Genomic DNA, 24,127 nt, shown 5'->3' on the forward strand with positions numbered 1-24,127 from the left:
TGCGGTGTGGGTGAACTTACCCTGTATTCCCGGGAGTTTATCCCTGTCACAATACGGGAGTACGGTGTGGGTGAACTTACCCTGTATTCTCGGGTGTTTATCCCTGTCACAATACGGGAGTGCGGTGCGGGTGAACTTACCCTGTATTCTCGGGTGTTTATCCCTGTCACAATACAGGAGCGGGGTGCGGGTGAACTTACCCTGTATTCTCGGGTGTTTATCCCTGTCACAATACAGGAGCGGGGTGCGGGTGAACTTACCCTGTATTCTCGGGTGTTTATCCCTGTCACAATACGGGAGCGGGGTGCGGGTGAACTTACCCTGTATTCTCGGGTGTTTATCCCTGTCACAATACGGGAGCGCGGTGCGGGTGAACTTACCCTGTATTCTCGGGTGTTTATCCCTGTCACAATACGGGAGCGGGGTGCGGGTGAACTTACCCTGTATTCTCGGGTGTTTATCCCTGTCACAATACGGGAGTGCGGTGTGGGTGAACTTACCCTGTATCGGGTGTTTATCCCTGTCACAATACGGGAGCGGGGTGCGGGTGAACTTACCCTGTATTCCCGGGTGTTTATCCCTGTCACAATACGGGAGCGGGGTGGGGTTGAACTTCTCCTGTATTCCCGGATGTTTATTCCTGTCACAATACGGGAGTGCGGTGTGGGTGAACTTACCCTGTATTCTCGGGTGTTTATCCCTGTCACAATACAGGAGTGCGGTGCGGGTGAACTTACCCTGTATTCTCGGGTGTTTATCCCTGTCACAATACGGGAGTGCGGTGCGGGTGAACTTACCCTGTATTCTCGGGTGTTTATCCCTGTCACAATACAGGAGCGGGGTGCGGGTGAACTTACCCTGTATTCTCGGGTGTTTATCCCTGTCACAATACGGGAGCGGGGTGTGGGTGAACTTACCCTGTATTCTCGGGTGTTTATCCCTGTCACAATACGGGAGTGCGGTGTGGGTGAACTTACTCTGTATCGGGTGTTTATCCCTGTCACAATACGGGAGTGCGGTGTGGGTGAACTTACCCTGTATCGGGTGTTTATCCCTGTCACAATACGGGAGTGCGGTGTGGGTGAACTTACCCTGTATTCTCGGGTGTTTATCCCTGTCACAATACAGGAGTGCGGTGCGGGTGAACTTACCCTGTATTCTCGGGTGTTTATCCCTGTCACAATACGGGAGTGCGGTGCGGGTGAACTTACCCTGTATTCTCGGGTGTTTATCCCTGTCACAATACGGGAGTGCGGTGTGGGTGAACTTACCCTGTATTCTCGGGTGTTTATCCCTGTCACAATACGGGAGTGCGGTGCGGGTGAACTTACTCTGTATTCTCGGGTGTTTATCCCTGTCACAATACGGGAATGCGGTGCGGGTGAACTTACCCTGTATCAGGTGTTTATCCCTGTCACAATACGGGAGTGCGGTGCGGGTGAACTTACCCTGTATCGGGTGTTTATCCCCTGCCCATGGTGCCCTAGTTCTATTCGATTGTGAAGCTTGAACGAGGATGGTCGTGCCTGCAGTAAAATGATGGTGTTCTGCTGGCAGGAATGTTGTGCTGTATCAGCGGTACTTTCAGTAGCAGTTTTGTTTTCATTCAGGTTGGAGCAGCTTTGAGACCAGCCTTTTCCCAGGATACTCCATCCGACATCACCGCTAAAGCCTGTCAGGTAATTAGTTAGCCACTGTGGAATCCACAATGAAATAACTGATCATTAACATGCTCAGACGTCACTGAAAGCGAACCGTATCTAGGTGCAATTATTGAATGTTGTTTCCAGAACTCAGTCCTGTGTTTTCTGATAATAGACTCCGCGATGACCCGTCTGGTTAACAACCACTTGCATTTATATCGCATGGGTTAATAGTTAACATAGTAACGGTTTCAGGCAGGAGAGCCCCTTCGGCCCATCTAGACAACCTATCCACACTATTTATTCCCTTGGACCATTTCGAATACTCGTGAATCCCGTTTGTTGACGAGAACCTGTCTTAATTTCTTCTTGAACCCCATTGCGTTTTCTTGTTCCACCACCTGTGCCAGTAATTTGTTGCACATACTTAACCACCCTTTTAGTAAAACAGGTTGCATTGCATTTCCTATTTTATTTTGTTCAGAGCATGGGAACATTCAGCCCCTTGAGCCTACTCTGCCATTCAGTTGCTAATCTGTACCTCAATCCCATTTACCCGCCTTTCCTCCATATCCCTTGATACCCTTACCCAGCACAAATCCATCAATCTCAGTCTCAAATCTCCAGCATCCATGGCTTTTTGGGGGGGGAGAGTTCCAGATTTCCATGACCCTCTGTGTGCAGAAGTGCTTCCTGACACCACCCCTGAACGTCCTAGCTTTAATTTTCAGATTGTGACCCCTTGTTCTGGATTTCTCCACCAGAGGAAATGGTTCCTCTTACCTACCCAATTGAATCCCTTTAACATTTTAAATAGAGGTCATCTTTCAACCTTCTGAACTTGAGTGAATACAAGCCAAGATTAAGCATCGTGTCCTCGGTGTACCCCTTTAAGCCCTGACATCGCTCTGGTGAATGTGCGCTGTACCCCTTGAGATAAAGGGCAACATTCCACTAGCCTATTGATTGCTTTTTGTACCTCTGCTCTAACCTTTCGAGATTTGTGCACATGGACGTCCAAATCCCTTTGCCCCTCCACAGCCATTAAGAAAATGTTCTTATTTGTTTGTCACGGATCCAAAATGAAAGACCTTGCATCTTGAACTGCATCTGCCACAGTTTTGCCCCCTTACTTAATCTGCAACTTCCTGCTGCCATCTGCACAATTTACGATGCCTTCTGACTTCGTACCTTCTGCAAACTTTGGATATACAACTCTATTCCTTCATCCAGGTCGTTATTATTGATGGTGAAAAGCTGAGGCCCCAGAACAGATAATACCTGGGGAACACCGCTTGTCACATGCTGACAATCTGTCCTTAATCTGTAAATATGACCCCTTGTGCTTAAATTCTGTACATGGCAGAAGAGCTATTACTGGGATCCAATTTGACCAAAGCTTTCAGAATATTAAAGATTTGTCATCTTTCCTTCTCCGTCTTCTCTTCTCTTAACAAAGAAAAGACCCAGGCTAATTGATCTTTACTCCTGAGAGATTGAGGGAGGGGCGACTACCTCTTTTAAACAAATTCCTTTCTAGCTTCTGGACCTCAGCAAAAATGGATAACCTAAAGTCATCTTCTCTACCTTAACAGGCCTCACAATAACCTTGGTCTGTCATAAAGCTTCCACATTCTGAGTGGTAAGTTTAAGTCTGTGAAATATTTCGTAAAATCCAGCACCGCCTCAACTTTAAAATCCTCACCCTGGTATTCAAATCCTTCCATAGCCTTGCCCTTCCCTATCTCTGTAACCTCCTCCAGCCCCACAACCCTCCGAGATCTCTGCGCCCCTCCAAGTCTGACCTCTTGTACATCCCCAGTTTTCATCGCTCCACTGCTGGTGGCCGTGCCTTCAGTTGCCTGGGCCCTAAAGTCTGGAATTCCCTCCCTAAACCTCTCCGCCTCTCTGTCCACCTTTTAACGTGCTCTTTAAAACTTACCTCTTTGACCAATCTTTTTAGTCACCTGTCCTAATATCTCTTTATGTGGCTCAGCGTTACTACGTTAAAGACGCTTTATAAATGCAAGTTGATGCCGTTGTCGAAAAGTTATTTAGTGCATTAAAATTGTGTTTGTTGCCTTTGCCCCGGAATGGACTGTGGTTACTGCCTGTTGCAGGTTTGCAGCACCTGGATTGGAAGTGGAGTGGTTAGTGACCTGAACGATCTGCGCAGAGTTCACAACCTGTTGGTATCTTCGTTAGACAAGGTGCAATCTGGAAAGGGCTCCCTGAGCCAACTATACAGCGAGAGTGCGACCACGATGGAGAAGCTGGCCGTGCTTAAAGCATGGGCAGAGGTAAGCTCGGCAGGGAGGGGGTCCGGGGTATGGATTAAAACGATCAATTCAGCAGAATAAATGTCCGAGCGCAGATGCGACTCCTTTCTGTTCCCTCCCCACCCGTCAGAGAGGCTTATGCGGGGCTCAGCCCCACAGGTGCCAGCATCTCTGCAGTACCTTGCCCAGTGGAGCATAGGCAGCTGGTTATTTGACTGTGGAGTGCATCACTGCCAGGCGCAATCCTGCCCTGAACTGAAACGCCACGTTCCAACAGGAGTCGGTACACAGCCACCAGGAGCCAGAACCCTGGCTGATTTTGTTAGAGGTAGAGAGGTTTATGGAGGGAATTCCAGACTGGCTGAGATTAGAATGAATTTGTCTGTTTGTTTTAACCTGTAGCGGGAATCACGTGTTTAATTAACTGCAGCTTCAGTGTTTGAGCCTAAAACATACTGGAATATTCACTGTATTGACTGCTTAATTCGTGCAGTACAAGCTTTGTTCTTTCATTGTGACATTAATCCCTGCAACAATCATATTCCTTGCTATAGCAATTTTTTGCCAATGGGAGGTAGCAGTGACAGAGTAATTCATTGTTCAAAGTGTTTACAGTGGATTGCCTCGACAGCTGTACATTAATAAACACGCCACCGTTTCATTCAGATCTATCTTGTTGCACAGTGTCTATTACTTATTACAAGGTCATCTCAGCAATCCTGTGCTCCCAGTAAAGGGTAGTGTGGGTTAGTGTCAGTCAGTGACTCAGTGGGTAGCACCCTCGCCTCTGAGTCAGAAGGTTGTGGGTTCAAGTCCCACTTCAGGACTTGCACACAAAAATCTAGGCTGACACTTGAGCGCAGTACTGAGGGAGCGGCTGCACTGTCAGAAGTGCCGTCTTTCAGATGAGACGTTAAACCGAGGCCTTGTCTGCTCTCTCAGGTGGATGTAAAAGATCCCATGGTACTATTTCGAAGAAGAGCAGGGGAGTTATCCCCGGTATCCTGGCCCAATATTTATCCCTCAATCAACATAATAACCAGATAATCTGTTTATTGTTATCACATTGCTGTTTGGGAGCTTGCTGTGTGCAAATTGGCTGCCGTGTTTCCTACATTACAACAGTGACTACACTTCAAAAAGTACTTAATTGGCTGTAAAAGCGCTTTGGGACGTCCGGTGTTCGTGAAAGGCGCTATATAAATACAAGTCTTTTAGTGAATCACCTGTGCTCCCTTTGAATGCAGCTCCTCCCTGCTAGCTGGGATTTTAACCATATAATCACCCTGAGATAAGATGCCCCTGTAATAATCCACCTGTCTTCATAATCTTTTTCCTAATCCTATATTTTTAAAACTAGGGTTAATCTGTGAGAATCATTTCCCTCTCTTCTGTCTACTTAATTCAAGAACTGCGATGTCAAATATAATTGAGCAAATGAATTTAAGTAGCCTCGGGAACACCATTCCTCCTTTCGCTTAACCTGACACTTGTCTTTCCTCTCTCCAGGTCTACGTTGTAGCGATGAAGACTAAGAAGGAAGCAGAGACCAAACCGGTGACACCAGTGAAAAATAAGGATGACGATGATGACGATTTTGATGCCATGGATGAGCTCCCTCCAGATAGCTTGATCACATTAGTCCAGCCGGAGCTGCCTATTCTCAGCCGTCTCTGGCTTGCTGCGCTGAAGGACTACGCCCTCTTAACTCTGCCAGCTGAATTTGCCAGCCAGTTGCCATCTGATGGTAAGCAGTGCTGTGCTGTACCTGAGCTCCGATTTGGTTCTGATGTGTTTAAAATTGCTTTCTTTACATTCTCCTTCATTTCTAGTTGTCCATGTACTGTGGATTTAGCCTCAAGTCCAGCCCAGTTACATTGGTGAATCCATGCTGATCAGTTCTGACAGTACAGCACTTGACTCTGTCAAGTCCACGGCCTCACCACACCCCATCTCTAACCTCTTCCAAGTCCTACAACCCTCCAGATCTCCGTGCTCCTCCAATTCTGGCCTCTTGCACAGCCCCGATTTCCATCACCCCACCATTGGCGGCTGTCCCTTCAGCTGCCTCCTTAAACATCTCTACCTCTCTCTCCCCCTCTAAGGCATTCCTTAAAACCTACCTCTTTGACCAAGCTTTTGGCCACCTGCCCTAACCGCTCTCTGTGGCTCAGTGTCAAATGCTGCCCGGTTACACGCCTGTGAAGCACTTTAGGACATTTTACTAGGTTAAAGGCGCAATATAAATGCAAGTTCTCTGTTTTTCAAACTTTTTTTTATTCCTAGATTGTTCTAGGACATTCTTGGTATCTCTCAATGGGTGTGAAATTGGGCTTGGTAATGCCGTTGTTGGAGCAGAGCATGACTGGGAGAATGGGCAGAGGCCATGCAGAGCAGGACAAGCTGCTAGAAGAGGCAGGGAGGCGACAACCTAGACGACACCTTTCTGCCGGGCTGTACGTGAAGATACCAGTAACTGCAATCCCAATTCCCCATTCACCCACAGTCCCACACTCCTTACCTTCCCTCGGTCACCGATCATCACAGTGCCCACAATTCCCCATTCACCCACAGTCCCACACTCCTTACCTTCCCTCGGTCACCGATCATCACAGTGCCCACAATTCCCCATTCCCCATTCACCCACAGTCCCACACTCCTTACCTTCCCTCGGTCACTGATCATCACAGTGCCCACAATTCCCCATTCACCCACAGTCCCACACTCCTTACCTTCCCTCGGTCACCGATCATCACAGTGCCCACAATTCCCCATTCACCCACAGTCCCACACTCCTTACCTTCCCTCGGTCACCGATCATCACAGTGCCCACAATTCCCCATTCCCCATTCACCCACAGTCCCACACTCCTTACCTTCCCTCGGTCACCGATCATCACAGTGCCCACAATTCCCCATTCCCCATTCACCCACAGTCCCACACTCCTTACCTTCCCTCGGTCACCGATCATCACAGTGCCCACAATTCCCCATTCCCCATTCACCCACAGTCCCACACTCCTTACCTTCCCTCGGTCACCGATCATCACAGTGCCCACAATTCCCCATTCCCCATTCACCCACAGTCCCACACTCCTTACCTTCCCTCGGTCACTGATCACCACAGCACTCACTTGCCCACAATTCAAAAATAAAAGCACAAAATAAACATTACAAACCAAACTTGTAAATGAAATCGTGCCATTTTGCAAACAAATGTAAACTAATCACCCTTGTACATTCCCTTAGTGCCTGTCTTCCGTGTGCCTTTGCCTATCTGAGTGCTCCTACGCAGTGCTACTGCAGAGGCTACATACCGCATGTGCAAATCCCATCCTCTATGCTATCCTCTAAATTAGGCACAGTGTCAGTAACTCAGCTGGTGGCTGTATCTTCATCATCACTGTCTTCTTGCTGTTCCTCCATTGCCTGGCCAGGTTGCAATTCTTGGGCATCTGAAAGGAGAAAGAGTAAGGTTGTGGGAATGATGGGAAAGTGAGAGGGTGCATGCTTACACCATCTGCAGCTTATAAGTCAGAAGAGATTGTGGGAATGAGGGGGAAGTGTAGGATGTGAGAAGGGGGATGAGATATGAGGCTCCACTTTGTCCTGCAAGAGAGGGGGAGGTGGGTCAGTGAGTGTCATGCAATGTGTTTGGGTGATGTGGCTGTCATGGTTGAATAGCTGGCAGTGTGTGCAAGCTGTGCGATGTGGGTGTGAGGCTTGCAGCAGTGTGTGAAGGTGCGGTCTGAGGCCTGATTGATTGAGATTGTTGGTAGGTGAGTGATGGGTTGTGGTGATTTGAGCAGTTTCTGAGGCTAGTGGTGCAGTTGGTGGGATATGGCATTGGAAGATGCATTCAGTGACCTGGACCACTCGCGTGAGGTCATTGATCTTCTGGCGGCACTGCATCCAGGTTCTCAGGGCCTGACTCCTAGCATTGACCTCCATGGCTATCTGCTCCCACTGCCTTTTGAGCGTGTGTCTGGAGGGTCTCCTGGTCCCCTGTGGATATAGGACATCTCTCCTATTTACCACCTCCTCCGTCAAAGCCTCCAGCGCATTGTCCGAAAATCTTGGAGTTGTACTGTTCTTCCCGATTCAGATTTACTTCCTGCATGACTCCCAGCGCCTGTTCCAGCTACAGTGCACCTCCCCTTTAAGAGGTGCAGGCTGGCTTTAGCAGTGTCAGCTAGATTTAAGAAATACTAAGAAGTTACAACTTTGGGCCCCCAACTGCTGTGTGCAGCCAATGAACAGCGCGGCTAGCGCTGGCTGTGTGCAGCAATCATTCTAGTACGAAGTTGGCTATCCAATTTAGCCCTCCTTTGTTTTACATACCGAGACTGCAGTATATTTTTATCCTATTTGTACTTGGCCCAGTTTTATTGTACAGTGTGCAATCAGTCACACAGTGCTTTTATTGTAGTTGCATGGACTTGATGTTTTATTTTGGTATCGATGAAACTAAAGTGCTTTCAGTTTCCCCGTACAATTTTATGCACCAATCTGTTGCTTGGCAACCCTGTATGTTGTGAAAGGGCTTTCTGGAACTTGTTCGGGTGTGTGATCGGCAGCAAGTTAGCTGATTTCCTCATCCCAAGCTCAGAAACTTCTGTGGCCAATCATGTGTGACTTCCAAAAGATATCCAGAATATGGGTGGAGGTGATTTAACGGTGATAAGATTTTGCTTATTGAGTTGCTGAAAACACGAGCCCAACGCCTCTCGACAATGTTTGAACTGAGAGTGAAGGATCATTTGGCCTTGATCTCGGTTGCTGCCCATGGGCACATGTTTCCTCTGGGACAGGGAGAGGACAAACACAATGGGCTAGCTTGTGCTGAACAAGTAACAGGGTCTGAATGACACGCGCCATTGCTAATGCGCAAATTGGCCAGCAACTTGTGGTGAGGAAGCGATACCCCGTGAATTGCGAATTACCAAGAACGGTAGCATAGCGGTTAAATTACAGGACTAGTAATCCAGAGGCCTAGACTAATAATCCGGAAACGTGAGTTCAAATCCCACCACGGCAGCTGGGGAATTTAAATTCAGTTAATTAAATAAATCTGGAATAAAAAGCTAGTATCAGTAGTGGTGACCCTGAAACTACTCGATTGTTGTAAAAACCCATCTGGTTCACTAATGTCCCTTTCGGGAAGGAAATCTGCCACCCTTACCCGGTCTGGCCGATACGTGACTCCAGACCCACAGCAATGTGGTTGACTCTTAACTGCCCTCTGAACTGGCCGAGCAAGCCACTCAGTTGTAACAAAACCGCGACAGAAAACAATAATAAGAATAAAACCGGACAGACCACCCGGCATCGACCACGGCACTGGCTTCGGACATGACAACGGCACACCCAGCCCAGTCGGCCCTGCAAAGTCCTCCTCACCAACATCAAGGTCCCAGGTGCCCTATTGGCCTCACTACGCCACGATCAGCTCGCACTCACAGCAGCTTTGGGGCAAAAAATGTTAAAGCCTAAACATGCAGGAACACGTCGAACTAACTAAGAAAGGAGGGAGAGAGAAAACGAGGAACCACAGACCAGTTAGCCTGGCATCAGTAGCAGGGAAAATGCTAGAATCTATTATTAAGGACGTGGTAACAGGGCACTTAGAAAATAGTAATAGGATTGGGCAGAGTCAACACGGATTTATGAAAGGGAAATCATAAGAACTTAAGAAATAGGAGCAGGAGTAGCCATTTGACCCCTCGAGCCTGCTCCGCCATTTTGCTGATCTGATCATGGGCTCAGCTCCACTTCCCTGCCTGCTCCCCATAACCCTTTATTCCCTTATCGCTCAAAAATCTATCTAGCTCCGCATTAAAGACAGCTCTCTGGGGCAGTGAATTCCACAGATTTACAACCCTCTGAAACATAAAAAATAGTTGCAGGAGTAGGCCATTCGGCCCTTCGAGCCTGCACCACCATTCAATAAGATCATGGCTGATCATTCACCTCAGTACCCCTTTCCTGTTTTCTCTCCATACCCCTTGATCCCCTTAGCCATAAGGGCCATATCTAACTCCCTCTTGAATATATCCAATGAACTGGCATCAACAACACTCTGCGGCAGGGAATTCCATAGGTTAACAACTCTCTGAGTGAAGAAGTTTCTCCTCATCTCAGTCCTAAATGGCCTACCCCTTATCCTAAGACTATATCCCCTGGTTCTGGACTTCCCCAACATCGGGAACATTCTTCCCGCATCTATGAAATCCCCTCTCATCCTTCTAAACTCCAGTGAATAAAGGCCCAGTTGATCCAGTCTCTCCTCATATGACAGCCCAGCCATCCCTGGAATCAGTCTGGTGAACTTTCGCTGCACTCCCTCAATTGCAAGAATGTCCTTCCTCAGATTAGGAGATCAAAATTGAACACACTATTCCAGGTGAGGCTTCACTAAGGCCCTGTACAACTGCAGTAAGACCTCCCTGCTCCAATACTCAAATCCTCTAGCTATGAAGGCCAACATACTATTTGCCGCCTTCACCGCCTGCTGTACCTGCATTCCCCCTCTCAGTGACTGATGTACCATGACATCTGGGTCTCGTTGCACCTCCCCTATTCCTAATCTGCCGGCATAATATTCTGCCTTTGTGTTTTTCCCCCCAAAATGGATAACCTCACATTTATCCACATTATACTGCATCTGCCATGCAGTTGCCCACTCACCTAACCTGTCTAAATCACCCTGCAGCCTCTTAGCGTCCTCCTCACAGCTCACACCGCCACCCAGTTTAGCGTCATCTGCAAACTTGGAGATATTACACTCAATTCCTTCATCCAAATCATTAATGTATATTGTAAAGAGCTGGGGTCCCAGCACTGAGCCCTGCGGCACCCCACTAGTCACTGCCTGCTATTCTGAAAAGGACCCGTTTATCCCGACTCTCTGCTTCCTGTCTGCCAAGTTGTCTATCCACATCAGTACATTAACCCCAATACCATGCACTTTGATTTTGCACACCAATCTCTGTGCGGGACCTTGTCAAAAAAGCCTTTTGAAAGTCCAAATACACCACATCCACTGGTTCTCCCTTGTCCACTCTGCTAGTTACATCCTCAAAAAATTCCAGATGATTCGTCAAGCATGATTTCCCCTTCATAAATCCATGCTGACTTAGACCGATCCTGTCACTGCTTTCCAAATGCGCTGCTATTTCATCCTTAATGATTGATTCCAACATTTTTCCCACTACTGCTGTCAGGCTAACCGGTCTATAATTACCCGTTTTCTCTCTCCCTCCTTTTTTAAAAAGTGGTGTTACATTAGCTACCCTCCAGTCCATAGGAACTGATCCAGAGTCGATAGACTGTTGGAAAATGATCACCAATGCATCCATTATTTCTCGGGCCACTTCCTTAAGTACTCTGGGATGCAGACTATCAGGCCCCGGGGATTTATCGGCCTTCAATCCCATCAATTTCCCTAACACAATTTCCCGCCTAATAAGGATATCCTTCAGTTCCTCCTTCTCACTAGATCCACTGTCCCCTAGTACATCCGGAAGGTTATTTGTGTCTTCCTTCCTGAAGACAGAACCGAAGTATTTGTTCAATTGGTCTGCCATTTCTTTGTTCCCCATTATAAATTCACCTGAATCTGACTGCAAGGGACCTACGTTTGTCTTCACATATCTATAGAAGCTTTTGCAGTCAGTTTTTATGTTCCCTGCAAGCTTCCTCTCGTACTCTATTTTCCCCCTCTTAATTAAACCCTTAGTCCTCCTCTGTTGAATTTTAAATTTCTCCCAGTCCTCAGGTTTGTTACTTTTTCTAGCCAATTTATATGCCTCTTCCTTGGTTTTAACACTATCCTTAATTTCTCTTGTTAGCCACGGTTGAGCCACCTTCCCCGTTTTATTTTTACTCCAGACAGGGATGTACAATTGCTGAAGTTCATCCATGTGATCTTTAAATATTTGCCATTGCTTATCCACCGTCAACCTTTTAAGTATACTTTACCAGTCTATTCTAGCCAATTCACACTTCATACCGTCGAAGTTAGCTTTCCTTAAGTTAAGGACCCTAGTTTCCGAATTAACTGTGTCACTCTCCATCTTAATAAAGAATTCTACCATATTATGGTCACTCTTCCCTAAGAGGCCTCGCACAACAAGATTGCTAATTAATCCCTTCTCATTACACATCACCCAGTCTAGGATGGCCAGCTCTCTAGTTGGTTCCTCGACATATTGGTCTAGAAAACCATCCCAAATACACTCCAGGAAATCTTTCTCCACCGCATTGCTATCAGTTTGCTTAGCCCAATCAATATGTAGATTAAAGTCGCCCATGATAACTGCTGTACCTTTATTGCACACATCCCTTATTTCTTGTTTGATGCTGTCCCCAACCTCACTACTACTGTTTGGTGGTCTGTACACAACTCCCACTAGCGTTTTCTGCCCTTTGGTATTCCGCAGCTCCACCCATACCGATTCCACATCATCCAAGCTAATGTCCCTCCTTACTATTGCATTAATTTCCTCTTTAACCAGCAACGCCACCCCGCCTCCTTTTCCTCTCTGCCTATCCTTCCTAAATGTTGAATACCCCTGGATGTTGAGTTCCCAGCCTTGGTCACCCTGGAGCCATGTCTCCGTGATGCCATTTACATCACATCCGTTAACCGCAGTTAATTCGTCCACCTTATTCCGAATACTTCTCGCATTGAGGCACAGAGCCTTCAGGCTTGTCTTTTTAACACACTTTGCCCCTTTAGAATTTGGCTGTAATGTGGCCCTTTTTGTTTTTTGCCTTGGGTTTCTCTGCCCTCCACTTTTACTATTCTCCTTTCTATCTTTTGCTTCTACCTCCATTTTATTTCCCTCTGTCTCCCTGCATTGGTTCCCATCCCCCCTGCCATATTAGTTTAACTCCTCCCCAACAGCACTAGCAAACACTCCCCCGAGGACATTGGTTCCGGTCCTGCCCAGGTGCAGACCGTCCGGTTTGTACTGATCCCACCTCCCCCAGAACCGGTTCCAATGTCCCAGGAATTTGAAACCCTCCCTTTTGCACCACTCCTCAAGCCACGTATTCATTTGAGTTATTCTGCGATTCCTACTCTGACTAGCACGTGGCACTGGAAGCAATCCTGAGAATACTACTTTTGAGGTCCTACTTTTTAATTTAGCTCCTAGCTCCCTAAATTCGTCTCGTAGGACCTCATCGCGTTTTTTACCGATATCGTTGGTACCAATGTGCACCACGACAACTGGCTGTTCTCCCTCCCTTTTCAGAATACCCTGCACTGCTCTGAGACATCCTTGACCCTTGCACCAGGGAGGCAACATACCATCCTGGAGTCTCGGTTGCGGCCACAGAAACACCTATCTAGTCCCCTTACAATTGAATCCCCTATCACTATCGCTCTCCCACTCTTTTTCCTGCCCTCCTGTGCAGCAGAGCCACCCTCGGTGCCATGAACTTGGCTGCTGCTGCCCTCCCCTGATGCGTCGTCATTCTCAACAGTACCCAAAACGGTGTATCTGTTTTGCAGGGGGATGACCGAAGGGGACCCCTGCACTACCTTCCTTGCACTGCTCTTCCTGTTGGTCATCCATTCCCTATCTGGCTGTGTGCCCTTTACCTGCGGTAAGACCAACTCACTAAACGTGCTATTCACGTCATTCTCAGCATCGTGGATGCTCCAGAGTGAATCCACCCGCAGCTCCAGTGCCGCAATGCGGTCCATCAGGAGCTGGCGGCGGATGCACTTCCCGCACACTAAGTCGGGCACACCGGAAGTGTCCCTGACTTCCCACATGGTACAGGAGGAGCATAACACGTGTCCAAGCTGTCCTGCCATGACTTAACCCCTAGATAAACTTAATTTGGCAACAGCAATGCTAAATGTTACTTACTGATACAGAAAAGAAAAAGAAAAACTACTTACCAATCACTTACCCCCTTGGCTGTGATGTCACCTTGCGATTTCTTTCTACTTTTTTGCCTTCTCCCCCGCTGCAGCTGCACCGGCTGGGCCTTTATAGGCCTCACCCAAGCTCGCCTCTTCTCTGCCGCCGCCGGCCTTTATAGGCCTCTCGACGCACCTCGAGCTCCCGCCTCTCCGCTGCCTCTCCTCTGAGAAGAAATTCCTGCTTATCTCAGTTATAAATGGGCGGCCCTTTGGTCTGAGACTATGTCCTCTAGTTTTAGTTTCCCTTATGAGTGGAAATATCCTCTCTGCATCCACCTTGTCGAGCTCCCGCATTATCTTACATGTTTCGATAAGATCACCTCTCATTCTTCTGAACTCCAACAAGTATAGGCCCAACCTATTCAACCGATCTTCATAAGTCAACCCCCTCATCTCCGGAATCAACCGAGTGAACCTTCTCTGAACAGCTTCCAATGCAAGTATATCCTTCCTTAAATACGGAGACCAAAACTGCACACAGTACTCCAGGTGTAGCCTCACCAATACCCTGTACAGTTGTAGCAGGACTTCCCTGCTTTTATACTCCATCCCCCTTTCAATAAAGGCCAACATTCCATTTGCCTTCCTGATTACTTGCTGTTGTACCTGCATACTAACTTTTTGTGTTTCATGCACAAGGATCCCCAGGTCCCTCTGTACTGCAGCACTTGGCAATTTTTCTCCATTTAAATTATAATTAGCTTTTCTATTATTTCTGCCAAAGTGGATAATCTCACATTTTCCCACATTATACTCCATCTGCCAAATTTTTGCCCACTCACTTAGCCTGTCTATATCACTTTGCAGATATTTTTGTGTCCTTCTCACCCATCTTTGTATTATCAGGAAACTTGGCTACATTACACTCTGTCCCTTCATCCAAGTCATTAATATAAATTGTAAATAGTTGAGGCCCCAGCATCGATCCCTGTGGCACCCCACTAGTTACTGTTTGCCAACCGGAAAATGACCCATTTATCCCGACACTGTTTTCTGTTAGTTAGCCAATCCTCTATCCATACTAATATTTTGGGCCCAAGTTTCCGATATCCACTAGAACGGCGAAGTTGAAGAGGTACGTCCGATTTTTTTTTTTGTGGCCCAACTACGCCAGAAAAAAATGTTCTGAGTTTCTCCGGAATTATCTGTGAATTTGGCACGACACACATTGGCCTTCAGCTCTGTGGGTGGAGCTTAAGGCGTGTGCCAAAAACTGATGTTGCCAGGGTAACATGGGCACTCTGAAGGGCTGATGTTGGGAATGGAAACTGACCAAGGGCTGAGGATGGGCTGGAAATGGAAAATGACACCGTTGCCATCCCGGGCCAAATGACCTCCCCGTCCCAAGTGCCGCTGCCACCCCGGGGCCAAAGGACCCTGGGCCGACCCGCACCTATCCTGGGCCGAAAGGACCCCGCTCCTACCCGCACCTTTCTCAGACCGAAAGGCCCCGCCGACCCGCACCTATCCTGGGCCAAAAGGACCCCTCGCCGACCCGCACCTATCCCGGGCCAAAAGGACCCCGCTCCTACCCGCACCTATCCCGGGCCAAAAGGACCCCGCTCCTACCCGCACCTATCTCAGACCGAAAGGCCCCGCCGACCCGCACCTATCCTGGGCCGAAAGGCCCCGCCGACCCGCACCTATCCCGGGCCGAAAGGCCCCGCCGACCCGCACCTATCCCGGGCCGAAAGGCCCCGCCGACCCGCACCTATCCCGGGCCGAAAGGCCCCGCCGACCCGCACCTATCCCGGGCCGAAAGGCCCCGCCGACCCGCACCTATCCCGGGCCGAAAGGACCCCGCTCCTACCCGCACCTATCCCGGGCCGAAAGGACCCCGCTCCTACCCGCACCTATCTCAGACCGAAAGGCCCCGCCGACCCGCACCTATCTCAGACCGAAAGGACCCCGCTGCTACCCGCACCTATCTCAGACCGAAAGGCCCCGCCGACCCGCACCTATCTCAGACCGAAAGGACCCCGCTCCTACCCGCACCTATCTCAGACCGAAAGGACCCCGCTCCTACCCGCACCTATCTCAGACCGAAAGGCCCCGCCGACCCGCACCTATCTCAGACCGAAAGGCCCCGCCGACCCGCACCTATCCCGGGCCGAAAGGACCCCGGGCCGAAGGGACCCCGCACCCCCCACCCTGTGGCTTCAGCTCGGCTGAAACAATGGCATCTTCTCTCTGCCGATTTTGCCTTCTCTGCGCCGATTTCCTTAAGTGTCGGGAAGGTTTTTCAGAAGGAAAACATCTCCTTCCAATCAAGTGTCACTCTTGAAAACATCAACCTGAAACTATCAGTTATATAAAGTATTGCATAATTCTTTGGAGTATATTTAAGGAAGTGTTCAAATGATAATGCTTTCCTAATAGATGTAAAATGAATAAAACTGTATTTCTAAGGGGGAGTTAAACTGTTTTTAACTTGGCCTATCTCTTGTAGTCTATCCTGTACTTGAGAGATCACGCTCCCTGTATCACGCTCCAACACTCCATGTATCATGCTTTATTTCAGATGCAAATCGATCCTAAAATGCTGGTTGAAACTGAAAACCACATTCCAATCTGCAAAGTACCCTGGCCAGACAACTGAGCCTGTGTGCCCTTAAAGGGGCATGACACCATTTTTGCAAAATATAGATGAATGATAGGCAGAAAAAGATCAACTGGTCCATCAAGCCTTCACCACGCTCATAGTGTTTGGAGCATCATGACTAGACACTTTCTATTCCCTATCACCCACCGCCCACTCCCACTCGCCATGTAACCTGCTGGGAGAGGTGTAAGAATATAGTTATGTTTTTACATTATTCTAATACAGAAAAATGTCATAACAACTAATGTAGGAAGAGCTGGTTTAAATTGTGCACTTACAAATTCTACCTTTGCCCCTCAATGACACTGATAACTTTTGAAAAGGATTCATTTCGGGGACAAAGACATTGTACTCTGAGTAGATTATTAAATAAGCAGGCTAGTTGGCATTAATGATAGATTAGGAAGCTAAAAGGGTTGTTAGGTTAATACACTGGCTTTTTTATCACAGCAGGGGAGAGTGTAAAAGAAGGAAATTACTGCAGTATAAATAAGGGAATAGGTTCATTTCACTGTCGAAGTAGCAAGAGATAAGACGTCAAAGGCTTGTGCAACAAAGGCTACAGTTAATGTACCAAGTCCTAAGTGTCCACCAATCTGTTCAATGATCTAAGGGTCATAAAACACCCAGTACAGATACGTTCAGCAAGAACTAGACAATAAAAGAAAATAGTGTAAAAAGACATGCAATGTTTCACTGAGGAACTTTGGCTCCCATCAAGACAAGACAGTGGTGGGTTAGGGTGGGTTACACCATGTTAGGTCAGTCCCTGACAGAGGCACGTTACTGCCAAACGATTAGTTCTTACAAATGAGAGATAATCTAGTCCGAGGTGAGTTATTCAAGTAATAGGTTGGACTAATGGGGTATGATGTTTTCTGAAGGATTAACTTAGCCACAATTAGGTGTTGATGTGTCTGCCTCAGCCAGGAGCCGACACTTGCTTATTTATAAAAAGAGAAACAACTGTCCTCACTCAGCGAGATATAAGGCAAGCGGTTTTAGGCCATTTTTAAGTGGTGTGTTTCATGATTTAGTCCTTTGTGTTTAATGCATCCCACCCCCTGTTTCTGGCTGTGCCTGCACTGAACTTAACTCTAGGTAAGATTTTTCAGAACTTACAATAGTGGACACTTACTCCGTTCTAAGATAGTTTGGAGTAATTTTTTGCAGTTCAAACTTGCTAAACAGGCCTAAGTGGCTGGACACACCCCCTTTTGGAAAAAAAACTGAACTAAAACGAAATTAAACTAACTCACTAGAACTGGAGTAAACTTAAAGCCGAGAATTGCAATTTCTGAGATACTCCAAACTAAACTAGTTGCTCCAACAACTCCACCCGAAACTTGGGGCCCATTACCCCCCAACCCCGTGAACTTTTATCTTGTGACGTAACCTTTTATGTGGCACCTTATCGAATGCCTTCTGGAAATCCAAATGCACCACATTCACTGGTTTCCCCCTTATCCATCCTGTTCGTTACATCCTCAAAGAATCCAGCAAATTTGGCAAACATGATTTCCCTTTCATAAAACCATGTTGACTCTGGTTGATTGAATTATGCTTTTCCAAATGTCCTACTACTGCTTCCTTAATAATAGACTCCAGCATTTTCCCAACACAAATGTCAGGCTAACTGGTCTGTAATTTTCTGCTTTCTGTCTGCCTCCTTTTTTAAATAGGGACATTACAGTTGCTGTTTTCCAATCCACTGGGACCTCCCCAGAATCCAGGGAATTTTGGCAGATTACAACCAATGCATCCACTATCTCTGCAGCCACTTCTTTTAAGACCCATGGATGTAAGCCATCAGGTCCAGGGGACTTGTCTGCCTTTAGTCCCATTATTTTACCGAGTACTACTACTTTAGTGATTGTATTAAGTTCCTCCCCCCGTATAGCCCCTTGATTATCCACTATTGGGATGTGTTTAGTGTCTTCTACCGTGAAGACCGATAAAAAATATTTGTTCAATGTCTCTGCAATTTCCCTGTTCTCCATTATTAATTCACCAGTCTCATCCTCTAGGGGACCAATCTGTTGCAGTTTTTTGAGGTTGTAACTAGCATTATAGATAAGGGTGGGGGGTGGGGGGTGTCAGTGGATGTGGTGTATTTGGATTTTCAGAAGGCATTCGATAAGGTACCACACAAGAGGTTATTGAACAAAATTAGTGCTCATGGGATTGTTGGTGTTAATATACTAGTACGGATTGAGGATTGGTTAACGGGCAGAAAACAGAGTAGGAATAAGCAGGTCATTTTTGAGTTGGCAGGGTATAACTAGTGGACTGCTGCAAGGATCAGTGTTTGGGCCCCAGCTATTCACAATCTATATCAATGATTTGGATGAGGGGACCAAATGTAATATATCCAAGTTTGCTGATGATACAAAGCTAGGTGGGAATGTAAGTTGTGAGGAGGATGCAAAGAGACTTCAAGAGGATCTAGACAAGCTAAGTGAGTGGGCAAGAACATGGAAAATGTAATATAATGTGGAGAAATGTGAAGTTATCCACTTTGGTAGAAAAAATAGAAAAGCAGGGTATTTTTTAAATGGTGAGAGATTGGGAAATGTTGGTGTTCAGAGGGACCCAAGTGTCCTTGTACATGAATCACTGAAAGTTAACATGCAGGTACAGCAAGCAATTAAGAAAGCAAATGGTATGTTGGCTTTTATTACAAGCGGATTTGTGTATAAGAGTAAATACATCTTACTGCAATTATATAGGGCTCTGGTGAGACCACACCTGGAGTATTGTGTACAGTTTTGGTCTCCTTACCTAAAGAAGGATATACTTGTCATTGAGGGAGTGCAACGAAGGTTCACCAGACTGATTCCTGGGGTAGGGGGATTGTCCTCTGAGAGATTGAGTAGACTAGGTCAATATTCCCAAGAGTGTAGAAGAATGAGAGGTGATCTCATTGAAACATAACTGGGCTTGACAGATGCAGGGTGGATGTTTCCACTGGCTGAGGAGTCTGGAATCAGGGGTCACAGTCTCAGAATAAGGGGTCGGCAATTTAGGACTGAGATGAGAATTTTCTTCACTCAGAGGGTGATGAATCTCTGGAATTCTCTGCCCCAGAGGGCTGTGGAGACTCAGACTTTTATATTGAAGACATATATCGATAGATTTTTGGCTATTAAACGAATCAAGGGATATGGGGATAGTGCAGGAAAGTGGAGTTGAGGTCGAAGATCAGCCATGATCTCATTGAATGGCGGAGCAGGCTTGCCGGGCCGATCGGCATAAAAAAATAATTAATTTCAAGCTTTCCGGCTTGCCCAATTATTTTGTGGCAACGCGAGACTTGGGGTGGACCTGTGTCATGTCCAAGGGGCAGGTTTAGGTTCTGCTCCACTTCCAGGAAACTAGCTAGAATTTCTAGTCTGTGGTTTGTAGAGAAAACACAGTTGGAAGATGTGGCTTAATCCATAGAATCGCACAGCACAGAAGGAGGCCATTCAGCCCATCGTGCCCGTGCCGGCTCTTTGAAAAAGCTATTCAATCAGTCCCACTCCCCCTGCTCTTTCCGCAAAAGGGACAGAATAAAACCAAAATAAAAAAAACATACAGAAATGCAAAAAACAGCACTTATCCTGGCGAATGGGGAAAAATACAAAGAACAGTAAGGGTCACAAAACAGACAAAGCTACAAAAAGAATCTTGCAAGGGATATCAAAATCAAAGCAAAGAATTTTTACAATTATATTAGGTAAAAGAGGGTGGTCATGACAATCCTGGCTCCTTAAAAACTGAATAAGGTGATATCAATGATAAGGAAATGACGGACATGTTGAATAATTACTTTGCGTCAGTATTTAAAGCAGATAGTATGCTAGAAATCCAAGGAGACTATTGTATCAGGGACAGGGACTAACATAAGTTAAATAATAGCACAAATCCCCAGGACCAGATATTTTCTATCCTAGAGCTTTAAAGGAAGTATATAGCACATTGCAGATGTCCAAACCATATTTTTCCAAAGTTCTCTCGATTCAGAAACCGTACCTTTTAGATTGGGGAAATGTCTATTAATGTTATTTACGTGGACTTCAAGAAGGCATTTGATAAAGCCCCACATAAAGGATTGTTAACTCAGGTAGAAGCCCACAGAATTGAGGGCAAATTATTGACCTGGTTAGAAAATTGGCTGAGCGGCAGTAGACGGGCAGTACGGATAATGGGTAGGTACTCAGATCGACAGGAACGCAGGGATCTGTGTTGGGGCCTCAACTATTTACAGTATTTGTTAACAACTTAGATGATGGAATAGAAAGCCATATATCCAAATTTGCCGATGACACAAAGATAGGTGGAATTCTAGGCAGTGTAGATAAAATGACACAAAATTACAAAGGGATAGTGACCGATTAAGTGAATGGGCAAAGCTGTGGCATTTGGATTTCAATGTAGGCAAATGCGAGTTCATCCACTTTGGACCTTAAAAGGATAGAACAGGGTACTTTCTAAATGGTGAATGGTTAAAAACAGTGGAGGTCCAGAGACTTGGGGGTCCTGGTACATAGATCATTAAAATGTCATGCACAGGGCCAGAAAATAATCAAAAAGGCATATGGAATGCTGGTCTTTATATCCAGAGAACGAGTATACAAAGCCCTGTAATGTAGTACAGGTACCTGTACAAAGCCCCGGTTAGACCACACTTGGAGCAATGCGAGTAGTTTTGGGCACCACACTTTAGGAAGGATATATCGGCCTTGGAGGGAGTGCAGCGTAGGTTTACCAGAATGATACCCGGACTTCAAAGGTTAAGTTACAAGGAGAGATTACACAAATTAGTTGTATTCCCTTGAATTTAGATGGTTAAGGGGTGATCTGATGGAAGTTTTCAGGATATTAAGGGGAACAGATAGGGTAGATAGAGAGAAGCTATTCCCGCTGGTTGGGGAGTCTAGGACGAGAGGCATAGTCCGAAGATTAGAGCCAGACCTTTCAGGAGTGAAATTAGGAAACATTTCTACACACAAAGAGTGGTAGAAGTTTGGAACTCTCTTCCGCAAACAGCAATTGATGTTAGATCAATTAATTTTAAATTTGAGATTGATAAGATTTTTGATAACCAATGGTATTAAGGGACATGGGCCAAAGGCGGGTATATGGAGTTAGGTCACAGATCACCCATGATCTCATTGAATGGCGGAACAGACTTGAGGGGCTCAATGGCCGCCTCCTGTTCCTATGTTCCCTGCAAATCTACTCTAGAAAATGTCCCAAAAGGCAGGCAAATGTTGTGCATAAGTAATTAAAATAGAGACGATGGTATAAATATATGTAACTCACAATTTTAATCGCTCCACCATTGATGGCCATGCCTTCAGCTGTCTAGGCCCTGAGCTCTGGGATTCCCTCCCTGAACCTCTCCACCTCTCTCTCCTTTCACACGCTCCTTAAAACCTACCTCTTTGACCAAGCTTTTGGTCACCTGCCCCAATATCTCCTTGTGTGACTCGGTGTCAAATTTTGTTTGATGACGCTCCTGTGAAGCGCCTTGGGACATTTTACAGGTACCTGTACTACATTACAGGCTCTATATAAATGCAAGTTGTCGCTCTGATATTTGTGGCATTTTTTTTTTTTTTACAGGAGGTGCGTTCTATACTCCGGAAACAATTGACAGTGCCCGGTTGCACTATCGCACTTCTTGGGCCCCGATTTTGCATGCAGTGGCGCTTTGGTTGCACAGCATAGGATTCACGATTGCATGCGAGCCAACGTGTCCACCAGTTCACAGTGGGCACAAAAGCCAAACAGGCGCCTTTCTCGGCCAGGCATCTGGAGCTTCCACCAAAACACTGCAAGAGATCAACACAGACCGACTCCACCTTATTTTTGGTAAGTCAGTGAATTCAGGGTGATGCACATTTTCACATCAAATCAAAAGCATTTGTGCATCTGATCATTCTTACAGCACAGAACGAGGCCATTCAATCCATCGCACCAGTGCTGGCTCTTTGAAAGAGTTATCCAATTAATCCCACTCCCCCTGATCTTTCCCCATAACCCTCAAATTTTTCCCCTTTCATCATCCATCATGGGCAGTCCTTCGAAATCGAGGAAGACTTGCTTCCACTCTAAAAGTGAGTTAAGCATTTATCCAATTCCGTTTTGAATGTTACTATTGAATCTGCTTCCACCGCCCTTTCAGGCAGTGTGTTCTGGACTGTAACAACTCGCTGCATAAAATAATTCCTCCTCATCTCCCCCCTGGTTCTTTTGCCAATTAACTTGAAACTGTGTCCTCTGGTTACCGATCCTCCTTATTTATTCTATCAAAACCCTTCATGATTTTGAACACCTCTATTAAATCTCCATTTTACCTTCTCTGCTCTAAGAACAACAATCCCAGGGTTCTCCAGTCTATCCACAGAGCTGAAGTCCCTCCTCCCTTGTACCATTCAAGTAGACCTCTTCTGTATCCTCTCCAAAACCTTGATAATTCTTAAACTATTCTTTGTACATTTAAGAAAACTAGACCAGAAAATAATTGGGTCTTGTGTTTGCAGGTATTAGTATCGAGTTCCTGTGCTCTCCTCGGCCTGAGAATCCCCTGGAACATGTTACATCTTGCCTGAAGGCTCTTCACACTTTGCTGGACTCCCCGTGTGCTATAGCGTACATCGGAGAAGATCAGGTATGGCTTTAATGTGGAAATTATTGTCAATTCCTTCAGTGTGCCACTTAACCTGTGGGGGAAAGCCCATTTTGGATTGAATTATCTTCTCAGGCAGTCCCCCGGAGTCGAGGATGACTATGCTTCCACACTAATGAGTTCTCAGGTGACTGATGAGTCCAATGCAGGATCTACAGTCTCTGTCACAGGTGGGGCAGACGGTGGTTGAAGGAACGGGTGGGTGGGGTGCTTGGTTTGTCGTGCGCTCCTTCCGCTGTTTGTACTTGGTTTCCGCGTGCTCCCAGCAAAGAGACTCGATGTGTTCGGCGCCTTCCCGGAAGCTTCTCCTCCACTTTGGGCAGTCTTGGGCCAGGGATTCCCAGGTGTCGGTGGGGATGTTACACTTTATCAAGGAGGCTTTGAGGGTGTCCTTGAAGCATTTTCTCTGCCCATCTGGGATTCGCTTGCCGTGTCAGAGCTCTGAGTAGAGCGCTTGTTTTGGGAGTCTGGTATCGGGCATGCAGACAATGAGGCCCGTCCATCGATGCTGATCGAGCGTGGTCAATGCTTCGATGCTGGGGGTGGTACAGTTTTGTGTTGCCAACCTGTGCTCACTGGGACCTAGGTTGAGACCAACAAGTTCATTGCCAACACAACCCTTTCAACTGCCGGAAAAATAATTTTATCTCATCGGCCTGGTCTACAATCCAATGCAGATCCCAAAAGCGATAGGTAGCCCAGGTGCTACCCAGCTAGGTATCCATTAACAGCAGGCTCATGAGAGATAACGCATTGCATGACTTTATAGAAAACACTGTTAACTCTTTGATACCATCTCTTCCCCACCCATCCCATTTCAGCCACCCTCTGTATTCACCATGTTATGCAGCTATCAGCACGAATCCCTATGGATAGAGTTAAAAGATAATAAAGGATCAAAGGCACTGATAGCTGTAGTCTACAGACCACCTAATAGTGGAAGGGAAGTGGAGGCAAATTAGGGAAATTAGTAAAAAAACATAGAATA

At 46.6% G+C, this 24,127-nt stretch overlaps 1 protein-coding gene across 2 annotated transcripts in view; it reads left to right on the top strand.

The window, feature by feature from the left end:
• heatr5b (HEAT repeat containing 5B) overlaps positions 1-24,127 on the top strand; it is a 162,877-nt gene that overhangs the window by 120,262 nt on the left and 18,488 nt on the right. For both annotated transcript variants that reach the window (XM_070874109.1, XM_070874110.1), the window contains exons 25-29: positions 1,611-1,679; positions 3,764-3,943; positions 5,432-5,669; positions 22,074-22,322; positions 22,994-23,121. In XM_070874109.1, the coding sequence (XP_070730210.1) occupies positions 1,611-1,679; positions 3,764-3,943; positions 5,432-5,669; positions 22,074-22,322; positions 22,994-23,121 (864 nt within the window). The remainder of the gene's footprint in view (positions 1-1,610; positions 1,680-3,763; positions 3,944-5,431; positions 5,670-22,073; positions 22,323-22,993; positions 23,122-24,127) is intronic.

Source organism: Pristiophorus japonicus, unplaced genomic scaffold (assembly GCF_044704955.1).
Source record: "Pristiophorus japonicus isolate sPriJap1 unplaced genomic scaffold, sPriJap1.hap1 HAP1_SCAFFOLD_679, whole genome shotgun sequence".
NCBI classification, from domain to species: Eukaryota; Metazoa; Chordata; class Chondrichthyes; family Pristiophoridae; genus Pristiophorus; species Pristiophorus japonicus.